Raw genomic sequence first — 27,467 nt, 5'->3', positions numbered from 1 at the left:
GAAGTGGACACCATTTGAGAAATTCAGCTGGTTTTTTCGGTGAAAATTTTAACGGCTGATGAGAGATTATGGGGTGTTACTGTCGCCTTAAGGACTTCCCACGGAGCGGGACGTCGCGCAGCGCTCCGAGGCGCCGTCGTCAGCCTGTTTCGAGCTGAAAACCTCCAAATTTAAGCCTCTGTTGACCCAGGACGTCGTGAGAGAACAGAGAAGTTTCAGAAGAGCTCGGGATCAGCAGTTTATCCGGACATTCCACTGTTTAAAGGAGATTTTGTAATGAAAGACGTGCGGACGGATTGGTGCACGGCAGGCAGCCGGCGCGGCGCGCCGCCAAAGGAAAAACACCTCCATGTTGATAACCATTTGTAAAAACCAGGCGGCTTTTGATGGCTTTCAGTAGAGTGAGTATGTGAAAAAATGTTTCAACTTGTCCTCAAGGCTTCCAATGGAGGTGTTTATTTCCTGTGGCGGCACGCCGCGCCGGCTGCCTGCCAACACACCAATCCGTCCCCACGTCTTTCATTACAAAATCTCCTTTAAACAGTGGAATGTCCGGATAAACTGCTGATCCCGAGCTCTTCTGAAGCTTCTCTGTTCTCTCATGATGTCCTGGGTCAACAGAGGCTTAAATTTGGAGGTTTTCAGCTTGAAAAAGGCTGACGATGGCGCCTCCGAGCACTGTGCGACGTCCCGCTCCGTGGGAAGTCCTTAAAGCGACAGTAACACCCCATAATCTCTCATCAGCTGTTAAACTTTTCACAGAAAACCAGCTGAATTTCTCGAATGGTGTCCACTTCGATCTGCCTCACAGGTTCTGAAAAAATTTTGATAAAGCAAAGCGCCAGTCTCTCAGCAAGTTGTTAGACAAAGGAATTCCGACGAGAGGGCTGGACCACTCCTCACTCAAAGCCTGCCCGCAGGCGAATGACGTAACCGACAGGCGTGAAAAAACTCTCGCATGCCCACGAGGGTTCAAGCTTGTCTGATGTAATCACACGTGATTCAAATCCATATAGTTTTTGAAAAAAATAAAAAGGTCCAATACTTTTCTCATAGACCTCGTACATCCAGGGTCAAGCTAGAGATTCCTGCATGCAAGTTTGTTACCTCCTTATTGCCCCTGTTTGTTTGTTTGTGAGCAGCCTGGAGTCCACAATTTTTCATGTATCGTTATGAAATCTTTTACTGAAGATTCATATCCTGATAGGCAACACGTGATGTAATTTTCAATGTCATAGATCAAAGGGCAAAGTCAGGAAAATTGGAAAAATCCTTATCTTTAACATTGAACAAATTTTCAAACATTCATAACTCTGACAAAAAAGATCAAATTTCTTTCATATTTGACAATGTTATGTAGGGTGGTATCCTTTATTGACTGACATAGTTTGATCTGGATCTGATCCAGATTACAGATTTTGTGGCTGTTTAAATTTAACATTGAAACCTCATTTAATGTATATTTTACATTATATCTTAATCAAACGTGCCCCAATCACTCTCATATTGGAAAGTGCAGTGCAGAGTGACACTCACTATCACCTGACAAAGTTTGATCCGGTGTTGCAGACCGAATGGTTCCCCCCTATCTGGCGTTGAGGTAGATGATGACTGGAGTGCAGTTTGAAGCAGAAACGAGGTGATAATCCATGACCCGGGGCTGATGACGCATGAGCAGTGCTGGCAGGGCAGGCCAATTTTTAGGGGGGGACTGTTTGGTCTGTGACAACGACTCTGATCCGGGTTGTGGACATTTGAATTTAACATTGAAAAACCCATTTAATGTATATTTTACATTATATCTCAATCAAAAATGCCTCAGTCACCCCTATTTGTGACAATGAGTTGCAAACTGGCACTCTCAATGAATAGACTGTTTGATCCGCATCTGATCTGTATTGCAGATTTAGCAGTTACTTGATTATTTTTAACATTGAAAAGTCCTTTTCATCTATATTTTGTATTATATTTTAGCTTATGAAAACTTTGACCTTGAAACATTTTTTTCCAAGGTAAAAAACTGTGGAATTGGAAACTAGTGCTGGCGGAGGTTTGCGCTGTACGTACGTGGTGCTCTAGTTTAACATGAAAATGTCATTGTGCACCTACAAACACACAAAAGCTGACGTACTAACTGCTTGCATCACTTTGCGCTCCTCCAATAGAAGAACCCACTTCTTTCCATCTATTCATACACTTCTATCATTTTGTGATTCATTTATCTGCATCACGTTTGAATTTCAAGTAAGATACATGACATAATCAATTAAATATCATCATTCAGATGCCACAGCTTCCTACTACTGTTTCTGTGTGCAGTGTGCCGGTCTCTCACTGTTATCTAACCACAGGCTCTGTGGGTGTGTGAGGCTAGTGGTCAAGACTATCTGGCCACTGACACTGTAATGTGACTGTCAGTATCACAGAGGCAGCACAATGTAGGAGAAAGTTGGCCAGAAGGACTGTGGAGGATCGTGAGCTGTAAAAGCAACATAGGTCAGAAAACTAGACCCAGATTTTTGTGCTTAGCAACTTTGTAGATTACAAGTCCAAAACCCAGACTCCTGCTTTGGTTGCTGTACAGCAGAATTTGAGTGTGAACCATTCTCATGGGTCTTTCTCATTGTTTTCTTTTCTTTTTCTTTTTTTTTTAAGAAGTAGCATATGGCCTTGATGGTCGCCAGACTCAGGCTTTGGGAATGAAAGGAACTGATGAACAAGTTCCTTTTAAGCTACGTGAAACTTCAACCGCACCTGCTCCGAATGTGATGATGAGCTTATTCTGTGTAGACATGTTCAGCAGGTGGTACATAGGTGTGGTTTATTATAGATGGGTAGATAGGTGGTTATTTTCAACAGGTGAGGAAGGGCCAGTTGTCTGCCTGTGTGGTTGCCATCCAGGATTCAAGAGGATTCTGTTGTACGGTGGTTGCAGTGACGTGCAGCAGCAGTTTGTGCACCTCAGATCTGTTTGAACAACAAGCTCTTTGTGCTTCCTGCTAAAACTGATACCTACTGCACCTTTTTGACAGATTATCTTTTGTACACAATGATACGTAATTTATTCAAATTTTGTACAGTTACGCTACAGACACAAACCTATTCTCATGTGTTTATAGCTAATGTGATCATTAAAAACACGTTTATGACATTTGACCCAACATGTGAAACCCATGATGTTAGCAGAAATTGTGACCAGGAGCTGACGTATGAATTATTCATAAATGACTAGGAAACAAGTAAATGATAAAGTAGTCATTGCATTATAGGGATATCAAACATATATGAAACACAGTCTTTTTTGTTGGAATTATAATGATAGCCATCGAGATTTAATTCTGGAAAAATTTCCTTAGTCTTGCACACCAGCAAACAGGCAAGATCAATAACGGAAACATCACATGTTCACCATCTCATGGTGGTACGGCAGTAAAGCACACAAGGACGGGACAGTAACATCTTCACGACTGAGCCTGCATATGCCGACGTATTAGAAATTTGGCGTTACTTGTAAGTTACTCATAAATCAAAATACGCACCCCAATCTCATGTTTTTTTTGTACTCCCATCACAAAATGAGTCACATTTTCATGATGTATTTTTTAAAATTTTACTGCTTCTAACACTACCCCTTCCCCTACCCCTAACCATAATCCCCCAGACCGCCACCCCAAATTTTGTGCTTCCATCACAAAAGGCACCACATTTTCATAATGGTATCACAAACCATAGATGAATTTATTTTTCTTGATGCTATCACAAAACGGAGTGAGATTGGGATGCAGCCCATGGAGTGAGATTGGGTTGCAGCCCATGGAATGAGATTGGGTTGCAGCCTATGGTGTGAGATTGGGTTGCAGCCCATGGTGTGAGATTGGGATGTAGCCCATGGTGTGAGATTGGGATGTAGCCCATGGAGTGAGATTGGGTTGCAGCCCATGGTGTGAGATTGGGATGTAGCCCATGGAGTGAGATTGGGTTGCAGCCCATGGTGTGAGACTGGGATGCAGCCCAAGGTGTGAGATTGGGTTGCAGCCCATGGTGTGAGATTGGGATGTAGCCCATGGAGTGAGATTGGGTTGCAGCCCATGGTGTGAGATTGGGATGTAGCCCATGGAGTGAGATTGGGTTGCAGCCCATGGTGTGAGACTGGGATGCAGCCCATGGAGTGAGATTGGGTTGCAGCCCATGGTGTGAGATTGGGATGTAGCCCATGGCATGAGAGTGGGATGTAGCCCATGGAGTGAGATTGGGTTGCAGCCCATGGTGTGAGATTGGGATGTAGCCCATGGCGTGAGAGTGGGTTGCAGCCCATGGAGTGAGATTGGGTTGCAGCCCATGGTGTGAGATTGGGATGCAGCCCAAGATGTGAGATTGGGTTGCAGCCCATGGTGTGAGATTGGATTGCAGCCCATGGTGTGAGATTGGGATGCAGCCCATGGAATGAGATTGGGATGCAGCCCATGGTGTGAGAGTGGGATGCAGCCCATGGCGGGAGACTGGGTTGCAGCCCATGCCGTGAGATTGGGATGCAGCCCATGGAGTGAGACTGGGATGCAGCCCATGGTGTGAGACTGGGTTGCAGCCCATGGAGTGAGATTGGGATGCAGCCGAAGGTGTGAGATTGGGTTGCAGCCCATGCCGTGAGATTGGGATGCAGCCCAAGGTGTGAGATTGGATTGCAGCCCATGGTGTGAGATTGGGATGCAGCCCATGGCTTGAGATTAAGTTGTAGCCCATGGTGTGAGAATGGGATGCAGCCCATGCCGTGCATGCCATTGGGCTTGGGCTGCATCCCGATCTCACACCATGGGCTGCAACCCAATTGTTGGGAAGGTGTCGTAGCACGGACCCACAACAGGGGTACGTACGGTTCCGGAGGGCTTATGTATGCTTCAGGGGACGGTGGGGGGGTTCGTTGAACGACCAGTGGAACGTCTGATACAGGCCCAGGACCAGCCAGAGGAGTGGCTGCAGCAGCGCCCTGATCGCGCGCTTCCACCCTGGTGGTGAGAGCCTCCACCCTCCGATTAAGGAGGACATTCTGCTCGGTCACTAAATCTAACCGAGCCGTGAAGGCGGTTAAGATCTGCTGCAGCTCACTCAACACGCCTCCAGCTGACGCCTGCGCTCCTGGCTCTTCCATTGGCCGTTCAAGCTCGGGTTGACACCCCTCGGAATCCATGACGATGGCCGAGAAATCCTGTTGGGAAGGTGTCGTAGCACGGACCCACAACAGGGGGCGCAAATGAACGGACAATGAATAAGCCAAAAAGGTAACAATTTAATGTTGCGATAATACACAACGAAACGTACTGTAATCTGCACAGTCAATTTAACACCAGGTGACGTGTGGGCAGGCTCGAAGATAGAAAACCCCCGACGAGAGAGAAGCTGCATCCCACACGGCTTCCACCACCAACGGTCTGAAGAACACCAGAGCCGCCAAGTCCCGAGTCCCCAGGTGGCCTCTGTCTTCGGCTGTCGACCCTGGTACTGCTGGCAGAAAGCAGAAATATGATGAGTGAGTGTGAGTCCGCACACTCAGTAAATCCACAGTTAACGAGGGAGGAAGCGCCTCCACCTCCAAGCACACACTCGTACAGCTCCTGTTTGAGCACTTATCTGGGTGGGAGGTGTTGCGAAGCCGTCGCTGAACACCTCAAACGCCACCTCCACAGACGAGTCTCACCGACAGGAAAACGGCTGCAAAGAAGAGTTTAGACAGATACACAGTCTTAAGTTCACAGAGAAATTACCTTGGTAATGGTAGTCGATTTCTCGGCGGGGAGGTGGAGTTGCAGTCCGGCTTTTATGGTGGTGATGATGAACGAGTGACAGCTGGTGCAGAGGATGAGTGACAGCTGTCACTTCTTCTGGATCTGGCGCCCTCTCGTGCTTGGAGCCCGCACTCCAAGCAGGGTGCCCTCTGGTGGTGGTGGGCCAGCAGTACCTCCTCTTCAGCGGCCCACACAACAGGACCCCCCCCTCAACGGGCGCCTCCTGGCGCCCGACCAGGCTTGTCCGGGTGTCTTGCGTAGAACTCGGCCAGGAAGGCCGGGTCCAGGATGAAGCTCCTCTTCACCCAGGAGCGTTCTTCAGGTCCATACCCCTCCCAGTCCACCAGGTATTGGAACCCCCGGCCCTTACGACGGACGTCCAGGAGCCTGCAGACCGTCCAAGCAGGCTCCCCGTCGATGAGCCGGGCAGGAGGCGGCGTAGGTCCAGGTGCACAGAGGGGCGAGGTGCGGTATGGCTTGATGCGGGACACGTGGAATACAGGGTGGATCCGCAGTGAAGCCGGGAGTCGGAGCTTCACTGCGGCCGGGTTGATGATCTTGAGGATTTGAAATGGTCCAATGTACCTGTCCTTTAACTTAGGGGAGTCCACACAAAGGGGGATGTCCTTTGTTGAAAGCCACACCTCCTGCCCGGGCCGGTATGTGGGGGCCGGGGAACGTCGGCGGTCCGCATGGGTCTTAGCCCTCGTCCGGGCCTGTAATAGGGCAGAGCGGGCGGTCCGCCACACCCGGCGGCACCTCCTGAGGTGGGCCTGGACCGAGGGCACACCGACCTCTCCCTCCACCAGTGGGAACAATGGGGGCTGGTACCCCAAACATGCCTCAAAAGGGGAGAGGCCGGTAGCAGACGAAACTTGGCTGTTGTGGGCATACTCAATCCAGGCCAGATGGTGACTCCAGGCCGCCGGATGCGCGGAGGTGACACACCGAAGGGCCTGCTCCAACTCCTGGTTGGCTCGCTCTGCCTGGCCGTTGGTCTGGGGGTGGTACCCGGACGAGAGACTCACGGTGGCCCCCAGCTCCTTGCAGAAACTCTTCCACACCTGTGAAGAGAACTGGGGACCACGATCTGATACAACGTCCGATGGTATCCCATGCAGCCGCATGACGTGGTGAACCAGGAGGTCTGCCGTCTCCTGGGCCGTCGGGAGCTTCGGGAGGGCCACGAAGTGGGCCGCCTTGGAGAACCGGTCCACTATCGTGAGAATCACGGTGTTGCCCTGGGACGGCGGGAGGCCCGTGATGAAATCCAGGCCGATGTGAGACCAGGGGCGATGAGGCACTGGCAGGGGTTGGAGGAGGCCTGTCGTCCTCCGATGGTCTGCCTTGCCCCTGGCGCAGATGGTACAGGCCTGGACGTAGTCCCGGACGTCGGTTTCCAGGGACGCCCACCAGAAGCGCTGCTGGACTACTGCCACGGTCCTACGCACTCCGGGATGACAGGACAGCTTGGACCCGTGACAGAAGTCCAATACGGCAGCTCTTGCCTCTGGTGGGACGTACAGTCGGTTCTTGGGGCCAGTCCCCGGGTCCGGGCTCCTTGTCAGGGCCTCCCGGACGGTCTTCTCCACGTCCCAGGTGAGGGTGGCCACGACAGTGGACTCGGGGATGATGGTCTCGGTGGGGTTCGACAGCCCCGCTTTGGCTTCTTCTTCGTGCACCCGGGACAATGTATCTGGTTTTTGGTTCTTGGTCCCGGGCGATACGTGATCTGGAAGTCAAAGCGCCCGAAGAACAGAGACCAGCGGGCTTGCCTGGGGTTCAGCCGCTTGGCGGTCCGGATGTACTCCAGGTTCCGATGGTCCGTGAAAACCGTGAAGGGCAACGATGCCCCCTCCAGCAGGTGTCTCCACTCTTCAAGAGCCTCCTTCACCGCAAGAAGTTCCCGATTGCCGACGTCATAGTTCCGTTCAGCAGGGGTCAACCTCCGGGAATAAAAGGCACAAGGATGGAGAACCTTATCAGCCTCCACGCTCTGGGACAGCACGGCTCCTATCCCTGAGTCAGAGGCGTCCACTTCTACTATGTACTGGCGATCAGGATCAGGTTGCACCAGAACTGGTGCAGTCGAGAACCGGCGTTTCAACTCCTGGAACGCGGCTTCGCACCGATCCGACCAGGCGAAGGGGACCTTGGTGGAGGTCAGGGCAGTCAGGGGGCTAACTACCTGACTGTAACCTTTAATGAACCTCCTGTAGAAATTTGCAAAGCCTAGGAACTGCTGTAGTTTCCTGCGGCTTGTTGGTTGGGGCCAATCTCTCACCGCCGCAACCTTAGCCGGATCAGGGGCGACAGAGTTGGAGGAGATGATGAACCCCAGGAAGGACAAAGAAGTGTGGTGGAACTCGCACTTCTCGCCCTTCACAAACAGCCGGTTCTCCAACAACCGCTGTAGGACCTGACGTACATGCTGGACATGGGTCTCAGGGTCCGGGAAAAGATGAGTATATCGTCCAGATATACGAAGACGAACCGATGCAGGAAGTCCAGCAAGACGTCATTTACCAAAGCTTGGAACGTCGCGGGGGCGTTAGTGAGGCCGAACGGCATGACCAGGTACTCAAAATGACCTAACGGAGTGTTGAATGCCGTCTTCCATTCGTCTCCCTTCCGGATCCGAACCAGGTGGTACGTGTTTCTAAGATCCAATTTAGTGAAAATTTGGGCTCCATGCAGGGGCGTGAACACTGAATCCAACAGAGGTAACGGGTATCGGTTGCGAACCGTGATCTCGTTCAGCCCTCTGTAATCAATGCATGGACGGAGTCCGCCGTCTTTTTTACCCACAAAAAAGAAACCAGCACCCATCGGGGAGGTGGAGTTCCGGATCAGCCCGGCAGCTAAGGAGTCCCGGATGTAGGTCTCCATTGATTCGCGTTCCGGACGTGAGAGGTTGTACAACCTACTGGACGGGTACTCAGCGCCCGGGACCAAATCGATGGCACAATCATACGGTCGGTGCGGGGGAAGAGTGAGCGCCAGATCTTTGCTGAAAACGTCAGCAAGATCATGGTACTCCTTTGGCACCGCCAATAGATTGGGGGGGACTTTGACCTCCTCATTAGCCGTAGTGCCGGGAGGGACCGAGGATCCTAAACACTCCCGGTGGCAGGTTTCGCTCCACTGCGTGACAACCCCGGACGGCCAATCTATCCGGGGATTGTGCTTCACCATCCATGGAAAGCCCAAAATCACTCGGGAGGTAGAAGGTGTTACATGGAACACTATCTCCTCCCTGTGATTCCCAGACACAACCAAAGTCACTGGTTGTGTCTGATGTGTGATTAATGGAAGCAGGGTGCCATCTAGTGCTCGCCCGCAATGGTGTCGGCAGAGCCACCAGATCCAGCAGATTCCCTTCAGACCCCATGTCTACCAGTGCTGGGGCGTGAAGGGTTAAATCCCCACAAAGGATTGTTACTGGGATTCATGCAGATTTGCGGGGTTTTCCCGCGTGCATGTTATGGCCCACCCTTAGCCCAGTTTCTAAGGACGGGCGTTGTAGTTTGACCGTTTGGGGGCAGTCCTTCTGCATGTGCTCGCAAGAGCCGCAGACAAAACACTCCCCGCGGGAGTGCCTCCTTTGTCTGATATTTGATCTTAATTTGGCCCTGCTCGTGTCCATAGCCTCCTCAGCAGGGGGAGCTGTAGCCACATGGAGCTCTCTGGCAGTGAAGCGTGGGGACGACGTCACCTTGTCGGAACCGGAAGGGGGAGGGACGGCTCATGCCCGGTCACGCCCCCCGGCCTGCTCCCGACGATGCTCGTTTAAACGGTTGTCTAAGCGTATAACTAAATCGACAAGCCCGTCAAAATCCTGCGGTTCCTCCTTAGCCAGTAGGTGCTCCTTAAGGACCGGGGACAGTCCATTTACAAAGGCGGCGCGGAGCGCAACGTTATTCCAGCCGGACCTCGCTGCCGCGATGCGGAAGTCGACTGCATACTCGGCTGCGCTACGGCGCCCCTGTCTCATCGACAGCAGCACGTTCGAAGCGGTCTCGCCTCTGTTGGGATGATCAAACACTTGTTTGAACTCCTGTACAAACCCAGTATAAGACGTTAGGAGCCGTGAATTCTGCTCCCAAAGCGCCGTAGCCCATGCGCGTGCCTCTCCTCGAAGCAAATTAATAACATAAGCCACCCGGCTAGCGTCTGATGCGTACATGACAGGGCGCTGTGAAAAGACGAGCGAACACTGCATGAGGAAGTCCGCGCACGTCTCGACACAGCCCCCGTACGGTTCCGGAGGGCTTATGTATGCTTCAGGGGACGGTGGGGGGGTTCGTTGAACGACCAGTGGAACGTCTGATACAGGCCCAGGACCAGCCAGAGGAGTGGCTGCAGCAGCGCCCTGATCGCGCGCTTCCACCCTGGTGGTGAGAGCCTCCACCCTCCGATTAAGGAGGACATTCTGCTCGGTCACTAAATCTAACCGAGCCGTGAAGGCGGTTAAGATCTGCTGCAGCTCACTCAACACGCCTCCAGCTGACGCCTGCGCTCCTGGCTCTTCCATTGGCCGTTCAAGCTCGGGTTGACGCCCCTCGGAATCCATGACGATGGCCGAGAAATCCTGTTGGGAAGGTGTCGTAGCACGGACCCACAACAGGGGGCGCAAATGAACGGACAATGAATAAGCCAAAAAGGTAACAATTTAATGTTGCGATAATACACAACGAAACGTACTGTAATCTGCACAGTCAGTTTAACACCAGGTGACGTGTGGGCAGGCTCGAAGATAGAAAACCCCAGACGAGAGAGAAGCTGCGTCCCACACGGCTTCCACCACCAACGGTCTGAAGAACACCGGAGCCGCCAAGTCCCGAGTCCCCAGGTGGCCTCTGTCTTCGGCTGTCGACCCTGGTACTGCTGGCAGAAAGCAGAAATATGATGAGTGAGTGTGAGTCCGCACACTCAGTAAATCCACAGTTAACGAGGGAGGAAGCGCCTCCACCTCCAAGCACACACTCGTGCAGCTCCTGTTTGAGCACTTATCTGGGTGGGAGGTGTTGCGAAGCCGTCGCTGTACACCTCAAACGCCACCTCCACAGACGAGTCTCACCGACAGGAAAACGGCTGCAAAGAAGAGTTTAGACAGATACACAGTCTTAAGTTCACAGAGAAATTACCTTGGTAATGGTAGTCGATTTCTCGGCGGGGAGGTGGAGTTGCAGTCCGGCTTTTATGGTGTTGATGATGAACGAGTGACAGCTGGTGCAGAGGATGAGTGACAGCTGTCACTTCTTCTGGATCTGGCGCCCTCTCGTGCTTGGAACCCGCACTCCAAGCAGGGCGCCCTCTGGTGGTGGTGGGCCAGCAGTACCTCCTCTTCAGCGGCCCACACAACACCAATCTCACACAGCCCAAGGTGTGAGATTGGGATGCAGCCCATGGAGTGAGATTGGGTTGGAGCCCATGGCGTGAGATTGGGATGCAGCCTATGGTGTGAGATTGGGTTGGAGCCCATGGCGTGAGAGTGGGATGCAGCCCATGGCGTGAGACTGGGTTGCAGCCCATGGCTTGAGATTGGGATGCAGCCCATGGCGTGAGACTGGGTTGCAGCCCATGGCTTGAGATTACGTTGTAGCCCATGGTGTGAGATTGGGATGCAGCCCATGGTGTGAGATTGGGTTGCAGCCCATGGTGTGAGATTAGGTTGCAGCCCATGGTGTGAGATTGGGTTGAAATACATTAATATAATGTCCACTGTCACCAAAACATATTTCTAACCTATGAGTAATGTTCTTTGAACCTATGTGTAACTTATATCGACCTTATAGCCAATGCATATTGACGTATGTAGACATATTTAACGTGTTTCGGGGGATCACAGACCTTACTTAACGTGTCAGATACAGTATAATGGCATATCGGCAGCATTTTTGATACATCTGCGCATCCTGGCTAAATCGTCATGGTGTGACTGGCTCTCAAGTTTGGTCAAATTTAAGTGTTTATTTGTGATTCATGCCACACACTTTTGATTTGATAAGCAAGAAAATGAAGATATGAATCAAGGATGCATTTTATATTTCATGCTGAAACCATGTCAGATGGATTTGTTTATGATTGGTTAAAATTACAATGCAACAAATGTATGGCCGTGGGTACCACCGCACAATCAACTGATAACAAAATAATTCTCCTCACTGTCAATAGCAGCATCATTACAAGTCTGCAACCATGATATACATAATAAGATCACAACGTCAAAGTTAGTCATGCCTCTGTTAGCTTGGCGGCAGAATCCAAATGTTTATACAGCATTAGCTCTATCTTCAATGCGCAACAATGTTCAGTTTCCTCTTTAAGCATAACTCCAGTGGTTGTCTACCTCTTGGAATCAAATGTCTGCTTTCATTTCTTACACTTGATCTTGGACTTTCCCACTTTCTTATAACACTTCCCATTTGTGTTTTTAGTGTCCGTCATGGCTGAAAGTTTTTGTGCATGTGCACGATCATACCTCCACTCTTTTATTGTAAATAAATACACATGGATTGTACTTATCAACATATAGAGCTAAAACAATGTATAATTTATGTTAATAAGCGATACTAACCCGGTAGGTTAGGGTGGTTTCAATGGGAAATGAACTGATAGCTGAAGAAGATACACATCGTAGGAAGTGACTGAGTACCTTTAATCCAGGCGGTTTGTTGGACTGTGCACAAGCTGCTATGTCCAAAGTAGCCTCAAGCAGATTTTTGACTGGAGGCATAGCATTGATTTTAGAGTCAAATTATTCCCAACGTTTAAACCAGTTTCCCTTTAGCTGTTGTGTGATCAGTTGCAGAGTGAACCCAAAATACAGACAGTAACCACACAGGATGTCAAGGGGAAAACAAAGGTGATTTGTTTGACAGTTTAGATAAGTCCAGTCCCACAAACAGATGGAGTCCAAAAGAGCACAAGAGGAGTAAATGTAGAATTGAAACAAACACACCAGTAAAGCAACAAACAACTGGGGTGAGAAAAAAGGCTATCAAATACTTCAACAAAGACTTCACAAATAGCAACAAACGGGAGGTGTCAAAGAATAATCTGGCAAACTCAAAGGAGAACAGTGCAGTACTAAACAGTGACACAAAAGAACAGATGAGCGACAGGTGGTGTGATTGGAAATGTGCAGCAGCTGTGGGGGGAGACCGGGTGACAAAGACACGCTTACAAACACATAGAGAAACTGACAAACACAGTGTCACAAACCTCAAGGAACCATGGGGTGAGTAGAAAACAAATACAAGCTAAAACAGGAACTACAAGGTAAAAAAAAATCCACAAACCAAAGAACAAAAGACTAACAACTAAGGTGGAACGCTAAAAAGGCTAAAGTGTGCAAACAGAAACACAACATGATTAAGGGCTTGTTCACATATAACACGAACAAGTAGGAATCAGGGCGAATCACGGCAAAACAGCCCAAATGAGAGAACCATGAAAACATCAAGCCATCGTCAGGAAGGACACATGGGTGGGCAGGCGTGAACACAGTGAGAGCAGCAGTGAGGACAGCAAGCAGACACGTGCATCACAGTAGACAGTTGTTAGGTCATGTCCATCAAAACACGCGCACATGTGCGAGACGCACCACATGTGTGTTACTTTTTGCAATGCCACATTCGTGGGGGCACTTAGACAAAATTCACATCCAGCTCAAAAGTGATCGTCTGCTCACTAGTTTCTTTCTAACAGCCCGAATGACACATCTGACACATTTTCTAAGTGTCAGACGAGTGGTGTTCAATGTTCATGTGTGTCACCTGGAATTTGGCCGACACCTGCCATGAGAGGGATAGAATGGGCTCTCACAGGGCACTCTCTGTCTTTCAGCCGCTGGTGTGCGCGAATAATTGCAGCAACAGGTGTACGAGGCGTTGGAGGCAGCTCCGATTTTTCACAAATGGCCTGCAGTTCCTCCTTTGTGCGCTAGTCGGCTTCAGTCGTGCTACGTGTGAAGGGGCCCTAACAGATAAAATACAGATGCGGGCAGATTACAACATTAGCAACATGTCACCAGACTCCGTCTCTCGTCCAGGGATCACTGTGATGGGCTACATTTCATGCGTGACACCTAATTGGAACAATCAGGTATAGAAAATTAAAAAATACGTCACCACAAGATAAAAGATATTCCACTGTGATTTTTCACATTTTGTTGCGTTTACCTTTTCAGTGGCGCAATTTTGCTGACCTGTTGCTGAAATAAAGTGAGGCATAATTTTATCAGAATCATAGGTCAAAATAATGATTTTGAGTCATTTTCAGAAACATTTTCCCTTGAATCAAGCAGAAACATACACTCTGAATAATTTAAGCTTTCAATCCTCACTGGTTACTGAGATAAAGTGAGGTACAATTTCCCTGGAGTCAAAGGTCATTAAAATAATTTCTGGTTGGAAAAACATTCAGTTGAAGCAAATAGAAACTTGGTGTTTCTGAGTAATTTAAGCCTGAGATTTGCTCTGTAGTGTTTACTGACAGCTGAATAGTGATTGAATTTTCTTGTTTTGCACAGTTACCATGGTAACACTTCAGTTTCTGCCAAAATGTTCCATTTCAATCTGTAGAAAGATTTCTCTTCCAAATAATTTGATACTAAGTTAAAACCTCAGAAGACTCAAGCTTGGAGTTTTGTAGACATGATGTCCTCATACGTGGGTGCAGACTGAACAACAAGTGGCTCCTGACATGTAACCTAACATCCACAGATGCATGCATCATAATTCTTTTTTCAGTAGGTAATAGAACCCGTGGGCATGAAGACGGTAAGCGCCCAAATGACTGACCTCCTGCTGACCTGGAATCCACTTAAATGTGCACCAGATTTGTTCCAAATACTTTGACCTTGACCTTGAACTTTGTCAGAATCAATTCTTTAAGGGCAGTTTGTGGGTCAACGTTCATTGAAATGCCAAGATTGGTAAGATTGGGAAGACTAGGCTGACAGACAGGCATAGCCCTAGTAATTGACCTTTGGCATATTTGACCTTGCTGGGCAATTCTGGAACCTACCTCTATATGTGTGTCAAGTTTGTTGCAATTCAGAATGAAAAATGTAAATTTTGACATGTGACTCCAATGATTTGACCCCAGTGATTAACCTTCAGTAAATATGACCTCACCTTGGCAATTCTAGAACCCTCCTCCACATGTGTGACACGTTTGGTGCAAATTGGAGTGAAAAGCAAAGATTTTTGACATTTGACCTCAAGGACTGACCCTTGGTAAATATGATCTCACCTGGATTATTCGAGAAGTGCACCTACACGTGTGCCACGTTTGATGGACATCAGAGTGGAAAAAAAATCTAAATTTTGACCTTTGACTCCAATAACTTTGACCTTTGCCAAAACAAAACAGTTTATCTGCAATTCTGTGATTTACCGTCATCCACATGCCAAATTTGGATGAAAGCACATGGACAGACAAATGTTGCTTAAATTACAGTGTGATCCCCAATATGAATGTAAGCAGTGGCTACAAGCGTGGTCATAAAACAGCTTAAAAAAATTGTCATGTTCATTACTATGGTTCGCCATTTGCTGTAGATGGGCAAGAACATGCAAAATCATTGATATGATCATAGAGCGTGAACTTTGCTGAGCATTTTCCAGACTTTTTCCATCCCATCCCATTGTAACAATGGTCGCATCAATGTGAGTCAGTGCGGGTCCCAGAGGCCCCATCTCAACACTCTTATGTGAGTCAGTGACCCCGTTTCACTCAAGGCAGGAAAATTAGTAACAAGGAACAGCTGCCTTGTGGGGACACCAAGGGACTGAAGCTCACGAGCTCACGCAGATATTAGGCACACAGTGATATGGCAGTGCATGCTGGGTCACTCAATAGGGTGCAACAATTCATTCCAACAGCAACATGCACTCTGACAGGAATGGTTCATTGCATCATAGGATGGTGTGCTCTCACCTGTGTTTCTTTGTGAAACACAGGTTTCTTTGTGCATTTTTTTTGTGTAATCCTGTAGGATTACACAAAAAAACTAATAAGCCAGTTTTGTTAAATTTTTGTGGAGGGGGAAGGAAGAAGCCATTACATTTTGGTGAACACCTGAATTCAGTCATGGATGCAGGATTTTTTTTCTCCCATTTTATTCACATTGCATCTTATGACCATCAGGATCAAAGTTAAGTGATCATGATCAAAGTTCTGTGATTAGGATCAAAGGGTATCAATCACCATCAAAGGTCAGAATTATGATTAAAGTAAGAAATGACAATAGTGCAACAGATAACTGAAACAATCCTGCAAATGGTGATAGAAGCATCAAATTCAGTACAAATACTCCTGAGACATTAGTTTTTTTGAAAAAATGATTGGCCACTTGAATTTTCAATAAGCAGCTAGGTAGGGGTCAATTGAATAATTTACAAGGGTCAAAATAAAGATGTTCCAATCATATTATAAACTATAACACATTATTTGTCTGATCATAAACATCCCAAAAAGATATAGTTTGGACTATCTGCGACTGAATGTTATGGAGTTATGGGGAAAAAAAACAGCAAGAATGGTGACAAAGGTCAGTTTCAATTTGCACAGTGGTCAAAGGTTAAAGTTCTTCCAATTTTGGTAAAAAAGTGGTACAAATTATTGGTTGAGCTAACAGGATTAATAAATGGAATAGTTTTGACTGTGTTGAATGCTTGGTCTGCAAAGAAAACAAGGTCAGCGTCCATTGGATTCTATGACATGTGACATATGTTACCCTGTGACATGACAACTAAGCATGACACATGGTGCAAACTATTCCTTTTTAAAACCCTTTTAACCATGATGAAAGATCTGTAATGAAGATCAAAGGTAATTGAAAACCATCATGGGTCAGAAAAATAATTAAAAGTAATCAGTCAGAATCAAATGTTAGCATTTAGCATCAAAGTTCAGTGATCACAATGAATTATGACCAAATGTCAGGATCTAGATCAAAGATCATATAAAAGCATCAAACGTACAGAACATGATCAAAGGTTAGCAATCAGGGTCAAAGCTCTAGGTTTTGGATCAAAGTTTACTCATCAGGATCCAATATTGTTCTGGATCAAAGTTCATTCATCATAATCAAATATCTGTGACAGTATCAAAGGATATTGAGCACTGCCAAAGGTAGAAATTATGATTACTGTCAGGGTTTGAATTTTGTCTGGTTTTCTGTTTTATTTTTTGGTCTGTTTTGTTATTTCTTTTTGGTTCATTGCTTTTCTGTGTGTTCCTTCTCTTGCTGGGTTGTTCTGCTTGGGTCTGTCTGCCTCTATCTCTCTTGTCTGTCCCTGGGTTCTTGGTGGTGGGCGTCTCTCTCTCTCTCTCTCTGTCTCTCTCTCTCTCTCTCTCTCTGGCCACAACCTTGTTCTGGTGCTTTCCATGCACAGCTGTTCCTAATTTGCTGCTCATCACCTGGGTTATATAAGGTTCACTGGGTGCTGTAGTTCCTCGCCAGATTGATGTGCCTCGTGCCTTCTCTCCAGCTCTGTTTTTCATGTTCCATATTCCTGCCTGCCTCGTTGTGTACCTGACCTCCTGCCTGTTTGAACGACCACACCTTAGCTTGATGATTTTTGTACTGCTGATTTTTGGACTGCCTTCTTGTATACCTGCTATCCACAACAGTAAAGCCTTTTACTAATCAGCGCCGTTTGTTTGCGTCTCGCATTTGCGTCCAACCATTTTTGACCAACCTGCCTGTCAATTACAAGTAAGCAAACAGAATCAAAGGTTGGCATTAAGGTCAACGTTCACTGATCACAATAAAAGACCTATGATCAGGATCTAGATCAAAGATAAGATAAGGATCCAAAGTGCAGAGCATGATCAAAGATTAGTAATCAGCATTAGATGTCAGGGATTTCCATCATGGTTTAGTGATCAATTCAGTGATGAAGATTAAAATTCAATGTTCATGATCCAAGCTCTGTGATTATGGTTCAAAGGTTGTCAGTCACTATCAAAGGTCAGATTTAGCAGGCCAACAATCAGAATAAAACATTAGTAATAAGGATCAAAGTTCAGTGATCACAATGAACAAAGCAGAAATCAGAATCAAAGGTCAGTCAACAGGATTCAAGGTCAGGATCATAATCAAAGATCAGAGATGAAGATCAAAAGTCAAGAACATGATCAAAGATTAGTGATCACGGTCAAACTTTGGCATTTGGCATCAAAATTTAGCAACCGGTCATGTGGGATCAGCTGGTATCAGAGCTGCTTCTGTGGTTTCTGCAGATGTTGCCAGTGATTCCTGCTGTGGTCTAAGCAGATCGGTTGTGTCGTGTCTGATCTGGATGACTTTGTCGAAGGGAATAAAGCTGTCGTCAACTCGTTGCTGCAAACCGGGCTGTGATGTGAAATGTTTGGATGGATTGCACGAGGCAGTGATAGAGGTGACAACAAACCTCCAGATTGTGTGATTTTCTGAGGAAGAACGTGTGTTACTGGTATTTCGAAAACCGTTGATTTTGAAAGTGCATTTGTCCAACACCCAGTCATGTTTTACTTTGTTGAAAACTGTGATAATTTACTTGCTTCTTCAGTGAAGGTGATTTCTTTCACACGGCTCCACAGACGTGTGCGGCTCAGTCTGGAGCCGCTCCTCAGAACCTCTTCTGTCCACATACACAGGACTGAGTCCTTTATAGGCTCTGAGGCACACTGGTGCCGCTGCTTATCCCCCAGATTCTGGAGCAGAAAGCAGATACAAGTCTATAATTCCCCCCAGACTGCAAGATTAGACCTTACCCTTGCGAAGCATCTTGGGGTGACTTACAGTAGTGTTCAGAATAATAGTAGTGCTATGTGACTAAAAAGATTAATCCAGGTTTTGAGTATATTTCTTATTGTTACATGGGAAATAAGGTACCAGTAGATTCAGTAGATTCTCACAAATCCAACAAGACCAAGCATTCATGATATGCACACTCTTAAGGCTATGAAATTGGGGTATTGGTAAAAAAAAAGTAGAAAAGGGGTGTTCACAATAGTAGCATCTGCTGTTGACGCTACAAACTCAAAACTATTATGTTCAAACTGCTTTTTTTAGCAATCCTGTGAATTATTAAACTAGTATTTAGTTGTCTAACCACAGTTTTTCATGATTTCTTCACATCTGTGAGGCATTAATTTTGTTGGTTTGGAACCAAGATTTTGCTCATTTACTAGTGTGCTTGGGGTCATTGTCTTGTTGAAACACCCATTTCAAGGGCATGTCCTCTTCAGCATAAGGCAACATGACCTCTTCAAGTATTCTGACATATCCAAACTGATCCATGATACCTGGTATGCGATATATAGGCCACCATAGTAGGAGAAACATGCCCATATCATGATGCTTGCACCACCACGCTTCACTGTCTTCACTGTGAACTGTGGCTTGAATTCAGAGTTTGGGGGTCGTCTCACTAACTGTCTGCGGCCCTTTTACTCTCATCAGTCCACAAAATATTCCTCCATTTCTCTTTAGGCCAGTTGATGTGTTCTTTGGCAAATTATAACCTCTTCTGCACGTCTTTTATTTAACAGAAGGGGATTTGCGGGGGATTCTTGCAAATAAATTAGCTTCACACAGGCGTTTTCTAACTGTCACAGCACTTACAGGTAACTCCAGACTGTCTTTGATCATCCTGGAGGAGATCAGTGGGTGAACCTTTGCCATTCTGGTTATTCTTCTATCCATTTTGATGGTTGTTTTCCATTTTCTTCCACGCGTCTCTGGTTTGTTTGTCCATTTTAAAGCACTGGAGATCATTGTAGATGAACAGCCTGTAATTTTTTGCACCTGCGTATAAGTTTTCCCCTCTCCAATCAACTTTTTTAATCAAACTACGCTGTTCTTCTGAACAATGTCTTGAACGTCCCATTTTCCTCAGGCTTTCAAAGAGAAAAGGATGTTCAACAGGTGCTGGCTTCATCCTTAAATAGGGGACACCTGATTCACACCTGTTTGTTCCACAAAATCGACGAATTCACTGACTGAATGCCACACTACTATTATTGTGAACACCCCGTTTTCTACTTTTTTTTTTACTAATAGCCCAATTTCATAGCCTTAAGAGTGTGCATATCATGAACGCTTGGTCTTGTTGGATTTGTGAGAATCTACTGAATCTACTGGTACCTTGTTTCCCATGTAACAATAAGAAATATACTCAAAACCTGGATTAATCTTTTTAGTCACATAACACTACTATTATTCTGAACACTACTGTATGTTGTAATTTGGTGCCACATGAATAAATGAATTGAATTGAATATACTCTTATGTGGGCAGATATCTCGAGATGATTCGGTTTTGGAGAAGATCAAACACAGGTGAAGGCCAGCAAAAACATGATGTGAAAAACACATCTTCTCCTGTATCTTTACAACAGATAGGGCTAGAGAGATGGTGTAAAATTTATATTGATCAGCAAAATATTTGTGATTGATTGGTATAAGTGGTGCCATGGTGAAGCCACAAGGAAGTCATATTGGGAAGTCAAGTTTGTTTAGAACATGCAGGGTTTGACACAGTCTTCTGATGCTTTTCATCCACTGTGTGTTTGCCAGTTCTTAATTGTGGTTTATTGTGCATGTTTATTTGAAATGTTTGTTCCTACCTGCAGTAACCCTGAGGTGTTTATGGACTCCCTGGTGAGTCCTCATCATTTCTGGCTCCCTGAAGGTCAAAGTCCAGTGCAGTCATATGTCACCTGTATTAAACCTGTGTTCATGTGTTGCATCTGGGTGCAGCTGTGGATGCAGAAATACTTCTACTATAAAAAAAATAGTTTTGAAGCAGCTCATTTTGCACTTGCCTGTGGGAGAGGAACAGACACATGTCCCCAGGACAAGGGGACATTGCGCTGTGTCCAAAGAGAGCGGTAATGTTAAGCAGCAGCTTCTTTTCATTTAAAGTTGTAACAGGCACAGAAACAGGTTGTATAATTAGGGCCCTTTTTTAATCTCCCCAGTTTGAAATACGGGGGATATAAAAGATCAGCATGTCCATCCGTCCATCTCAAAAACCAGTTGACCACAGTTTCATTCATAATTAGCAGAAGGGTGCACTTGGACGATTCCCCCAACACCAGTCGTTCACGGTGACCTTCAGGTCAATTTAAGATCACAGTGAGATATTCAAGATATTGTCATTGGTACCCTTGTTAGTGTGATATTTCAAGAACCAGTTGACCAATTTCATTCATATTTAGCATAAAGGTGTACTGGGACAATTCCCCTAACACCATTTGATTATGGTGACCTTCAGGTCAATTCAAGATCACAGTGAGATATTCAAGATATTGTCATTGGTACCCTTGTTAGCGTGATATTTCAAGAACCAGTTGACTATTTCATTCATATTTAGCAGAAGGGTGCACTTGGATGATTCCCCCAACACCATTTGATGATGGTGACCTTCAGGTCAATTTAAGATCACAGTGAGATATTCAAGATATTGTCATTGCTACCCTTGTTAGCGTGATATTTCAAGAACCAGTTGACTATTTCATTCATATTTAGCAGAAGGGTGTACTTGGGTGATTCCCCAAAACCAGTCGATTACATTGACCTTCGAGTCAATTTCAAGGTCACAGTGGATACTCAAGATATTGTGATTGCCACCCTTGTTAGTGCAATATCTCAAGAACCAGCTGACTATTTCATTCATATTTAGCCTAAGTTTGCACTTGGGTGATCCACCAACACCTGTTGATTATGGTGAACTTGGGGTCAATTTCAAGGTCGGAGTGAGATATTAAACATATTGACATTTTCATGCTTGAAAGATCTCACAAACCAGCTGACTATTTCATTCATATTTAGCATAGGGGTGTACCTGAGTAATACACTTTGTGTTACTGATTTGTGGGGACCAGGGAGATATGTCATCTCCTGATGCCTCTTGTTTAAAGACTGCATCACATCAGTTTCTAAGGGATATACATAATTTTTTATGTTTTTAACACACTCTGCTTTAATTTATTTTCATTGAAAAACTGATCTTCCATTGTAACAACAAAAAAACAAACAAACAAAAAAAAAACACCTTTTTTTTAATTCAGACTGGGATCATCACTAAAATACAACCAACTCTTCTCTTATAAAACTAACATCTCTCCATAAATTCTTAAAATAAAAACCATCCTTTGCTTTTTGAGATATCTTGCTTTTAGTCAGACAGATGGGGCAATCACAAAACCTACACAAATTCTCTATTGGTTGTTGGAAGTATTAAATCAATCAATTATCAATCAATCAATCAATCAATCAATCAATCATTCAATAAAAACTCAAAACAAATCTCAGTATTTTTTCTTTATTGCCAAAGATGATATTATGCAGATGACAATGTTTTTCTTACAGCAGTAGTTGCAGCTGCACACATGGAAAACAGGGTTTTTGTTTTTGTTTTTGTTTTTTTTTTCCCAGAATGTTTGCTTTAGTTTCCATTGTTCAGCCATTCAAGCCAATGTGATTTCAGAGCATCTTTTTTCCTCCATCACCTGCTCTTTTTCTCTTCCTGAACAGCACTTTTGAAGCAGGTTGCCATGGACACTGCAATCTCTAACAGATTGCTTCCAACACCAGAGAATATGAAACATGTCATAATTCATATTTTTTTTCCTCCTTTGCACAACAGTAAGCATGCATCTATGAAGGGTTAAAGTGATCACTTTGACCCTTCATATGCATCTAGATAGAAGCTTGAAACTAGTTATATGTGTTAGTAGTATTCTAAACACCTAAACGTGGCTATCAGTTTAAATAAATCTAGAAGGGGCATTTTCATGTTTGACACTAAGTCATGCAAATTAATTCGTTGTGATTCACTGGCGCCATTATATATATATATATATATATATATATATATATATAAGTAAGCAAATTTTATTTATATAGTACTTTTCACGGGCAGAGAGAGCCACAAAGTGCTGCACAAAAAAGGTAGTTAAAAATAAAATACATAAAAGCACATACAATCACTGCAAAAAAAAGCAAATATAATGGTCATAAACAGCTCCCTCCACTGTAGATTAAAACATTTGGAGAAACAAGTGCATCTTGACATTACTCTTGAATGCATCAACAGAAGCAAGTGTGCGAATAGAGAGTGGGAGATCATTCCAGAGCCTTGGCACGATGGCCTGGAAAGAGGGATCTCCTCTGGTCTTGTAACGGGTACGAGGGACCATGAGGAGGTTCAGGTCTAATGACCTCAGGCTCCGAGAGGGAGTGTAGGGACACAACAAGTCTCTAATATAAGGGGGAGCCTGACCATGCAGAGCTCTGAAAGTCAGCACGAGGATTTTAAAGTTAAAACGATATCGCACAGGGAGCCAGTGCAGGGCTTTTAAAAGTGGAGTAATATGGCTCCTCCTGTAAGTCCGACTTAGCAGCCTAGCTGCAGAATTCTGGACCTGCTGCAAGCGAGAGAGCTCTTTTGGTTTAGGCAAGAAAATAAGTTGTTACAGTAATCTAAACGTGAGGAAACAAAGGTGTGGATAATCAACTCAAGATCATCATTCGACACAATACTTCTAAGTTTAGATATTTTTTGCAACTGATAGAAACAATTCCTTGTGAGCTGTTTCGAGTGATGCTCAAGTGACATTTCTTTGTCAAAGATAACACAGAGGTTTCTAAGACTCCATTTAACAAACAAGCTCAGGTCACTTGGATGCTGAGGGATCCCTGGGATCGCCTCATTGGGGGCAATGACCAGGACTTCAGTTTTTGCTGAATTTAGCTGCCAAGAGTTTGCCGCAAGCCATTGTTTTATCTGCACGAGGCAATTAGTTAAAGAAGTCAGTTTGTGAATCTCAGAGACATTAAAAGAGCAGTACAGCTGGATGTCATCAGCAAATAAATGATAAGAGACATCATCAAATCCCTGAATTAGCTTTCCTAAGAGAAGGACATAAAGCAAAAATAGAATGGGGCCCAAAACAGATCCTTGGGGTACTCCACATAACAGATCAGCAGAGTCAGACAGGATCTGATATATATATATAAAACCTTTTCAAGGTCAAAGGTCAACTGACAATAGAAAGGTGATGTGTAACTTAGTGTTTAATTAAACCACAGTTGTATCTTTAATGACTTATTTGGAATATATATACATTACAATAATAGAATACAATATTCATCCTCCGGGGTTCCCCTGGAGGAGCTGGGGGAGGTGTGCGTGGATCGGGAGGTCTGGGCGGCTTTGCTTGAGCTGCTGCCCCCACGACCCGACCTAGGATAAGCGGAAGAAAATGGATGGATGGATGGATGGATATTCATCAATAAATGAAATGTGTGATGAATTTCAGCTTTAATCAGTATGAAAATTTGGTTCTATTTAAAGTGTGTTTTCCGTTATTTAAGTCACACTAGAGTACATGTTGCAGGAAAAAAGAAAACTATTTTAAGAAAAACTCAACTTAAATAATTGTGTTTTACAATTACTTTAATATTGAATGATCATTTGCAGCTGTGTTTGTGTGGTATTCTACTGACTAGTACATCCATCCATCCATTTTCTATACCCGCTTACTCCAGTTAAGGGTCACGGGGGGCTGGAGCCTATTCCAGCAGTTATAGGGTGTAAGGGGGGGTACACCCTGAACCAGATGCCAGTCTGTCACAGTTGGCTGGTACACTTAGAAAGAAATTATTATAATTAATATTATTATGGAATAAAAAAAAAAAAATATATATATATATATATATATTTGTGTTGACATGCCAATGTGAAAAGGTGTTAGGGGGCATCAAACGCTACTTTCATAATAACTCTGGGATGCCTAAAACCTTGTATGTGAACATTGGGCCAAAAGTTTGAACTTTGTTTGTGAGAAAGAGTTCATCTACCAATATGTAGATCAGGGTTTGATTCCCGCTCACACTTCCTGTTTGCATCCTTGGATAAGTCACTCAGCTGTAAATGGGTACCATCTTTGACTGGGGAAGTAGTCTGATGGGTGGTATCCCATCCACAGGGAGTCATAGACTCTCATCCGCTTTGTGCTTTGGAATTCATGGATAAACACCACCACTAATTTGGGGGAGGTGATGGTCTAGTGGTTAAGGTGTTGGGCTTGAGTCCAGAAGATCATGGGTTCAAATCCTTGCCTGACTGGAAAATCACTCAGGGTCCTTGGGCAAGGCCTTTAATCCCCTATTGCTCCCGGTGTGTAGTGAGCGCCTTGTATGGCAGCACCCTGACATCGGGGTGAATGTGAGGCATAATTGTAAAGCACTTTGAGCGTCTGATGCAGATGGAAAAGCGCTATATAAATGCAGTCCATTTCACTAATGGGCTATATCTATATTGTCTATATTGGAATGATCTATGTGACACTGACTTTTAAAAGATTTTTCTCAAAACCAAATCACTTTGTCCTTTGCTGACCCTCAATAATTCCATCAAGTTTGGTCCAAAACCGATCAAAATTATTTGAGTTATTTTATTCACATGTGGCTGGACAATCACACAGGAGCAAAACCAAACGCTGCCGCTGTGCATGGCTGTAAATATGCTGCCTTTAATGCTGCCTATAGATATAATAGGTGTCTTCAGAGGATCACTGCTGCAAGAAGAACTTTGTGTCAAACAGACAGTTAGTGAGAAGTATCACTTGAATTGTGTATTTGTATTTATATAAATCATATACACATGATATAAGAACTATTGTTTTTTTTCATGTTTGCTGTTTTGCTATTAAAGTTTTGTCCTGAGGTCCAAATGAAGGTACTTCCCTTAACTCTGTGACCTTTACGCCCTTTGAGTACATGATCTTGGCCACCATCACTGCCAACTGTGTTGTGTTGGCTTTGGAGCAGCACCTCCCTGGAGAGGACAAGACGCCCATGGCAAAGAGACTGGTGAGGACAAAATAACTTAATCCTCAACACAATGTGCTTCACTTTGAGCATAAAATGGTAAATGTGCAGTTTGTTACTCTGGACCTCTCCTTCTGCGTGACTTTCCACAGGAGAAGACAGAGCCATACTTTATTGGAATCTTCTGCTTCGAGGCTGGCATCAAGCTGGTGGCCCTCGGGTTTGTTTTCCACAAAGGCTCGTACCTGAGGAATGGCTGGAACGTCATGGACTTCATCGTCGTACTCAGCGGGTGAGTGACAGCTAACCTAGTAATAATAAAAAACAAATAAAGAAACTCCACCCACCAACATAAATCTAGTTCTTTACCTTTAAACAACAATCTCTCTAAAACATCTGTCCTAGGTTTTCCCAAAATAGAGTTCCACACCAGTATGACACCCAAGTAATGAATGCCACAAGTGCTTTTATTTTGAAATTCACCAATGAAAATTTTTTAACAGCATCAAACCTCACATTCACACTTCTCCCCACATGCGCTTTTTGTTACACTTTTACATGCAATAAAATTTAATCCTGCACCCACACATTCACACAGCATCTTACGGAACAGAAAGAAATAACGTGTGAAATCATGAAAATGATGAACAGCGCTTCCAACTAATCACAAACTGAAGCAGAGGAGGAGTCAGAAAAAAAATACTACAATTGATCAGCTTCTGATCTCTCTAAAGCCCTGGATGATCTTCTTATTGATAACTGTGTTTAATTGGCAAAGATATTTACACGGATAATTCATGTGAACGCAGCAGTGGTTCTGATCCTGATGTTTGATCTTAATTACTCATCTTTGATCCTGATTAATGAGCTTGTAGGCTGAAATTTGAGCTTTCATCTTGATGTTTGATTCTGGTCACTCATCTTTGATCCTCTAGGTTGTACTTCGATTCTGGCCCATGATCCTGATGAGTGAGCTTTGATTTTATTGATGTCTATTGTTTTCTTTTACTCCTTGATGGAGGTTATGCTTTTATTGCTGTTTGGCTGTCTTTCATCTTGTCAACAGGATTAAAGGAATCCAGATCAAAAGGCATAACTTGATGTTTGATCAGGATTCATTCATTTTCTTACGTTTACACCAAACAAGGGTCACGGGGGTCTGGGGCCTCTCCCAGCGGTTACAGTGCGAGAGGCAGGGTACACCGTGGGCAGGCGCCAGTCTATCACAGGACCATACATAGGCAAAGTCATCCAGTCACACTTGCAATTTACAGTGTCAGTTCACTTAACCGGGATGTCTTTGAAAGTGGGAGGAAGCTGGAGTGCCCAGAGGGAACCCATGTAAACCTGGGAAGAAGATTCAAACTAAACACAGAAAGGACTAGGCGGGAAGCAACCCCAGCACCTTCTTGCTGTGAGGCAAAAGTGTGAACCGCTAAGCCACCATGCCACCCTTTGAACATGATTTCCACACTGATCAGAAATCATGATTGCAAAATTAAAGGAATCATGATATCAAAGATCACTCATCAAACAAATGATCAGAGATAAAAAAAAAAAATCAAACTTGTGATCAAAGGCAAGAACCAGTTCTTGATCTGTGTCCACAAAAAAAATTTAATCAACTCTTCCTTGACTCAAGGCATACCTTTCTAATGTATTTTTACTGGAGTCTGTTTGTGTGCTTGTGAGATAGTGTACTGACAACAAACACACATACACACACGCAGGCAGACACAACAACAGAAATACAGTCAGATTTATGGAGGAGGTAATTAAATGCAAATAAATAAAATTCTAAAATATTTTGTTTTGTGTAACATATAATAATAATAATAATAATAATAA

The 27,467-nt window shown here is 44.9% G+C and overlaps 1 protein-coding gene across 3 annotated transcripts in view; it reads left to right on the top strand.

Moving 5' to 3' along the window:
- The window catches only part of LOC117522682 (voltage-dependent R-type calcium channel subunit alpha-1E-like), a 199,327-nt gene that overhangs the window by 36,994 nt on the left and 134,866 nt on the right, over window positions 1–27,467 (top strand). For all 3 annotated transcript variants that reach the window (XM_034184133.1, XM_034184132.1, XM_034184134.1), the window contains 2 exons: window positions 25,556–25,661; window positions 25,772–25,911. In XM_034184133.1, the coding sequence (XP_034040024.1) occupies window positions 25,556–25,661; window positions 25,772–25,911 (246 nt within the window). The remainder of the gene's footprint in view (window positions 1–25,555; window positions 25,662–25,771; window positions 25,912–27,467) is intronic.

This window comes from Thalassophryne amazonica, chromosome 12, assembly GCF_902500255.1.
Source record: "Thalassophryne amazonica chromosome 12, fThaAma1.1, whole genome shotgun sequence".
Classification (NCBI taxonomy): Eukaryota; Metazoa; Chordata; class Actinopteri; order Batrachoidiformes; family Batrachoididae; genus Thalassophryne; species Thalassophryne amazonica.
The sequence above is the reverse complement of the archived record's forward strand: the minus strand, read 5'-3'. Positions and strand labels throughout refer to the sequence as shown.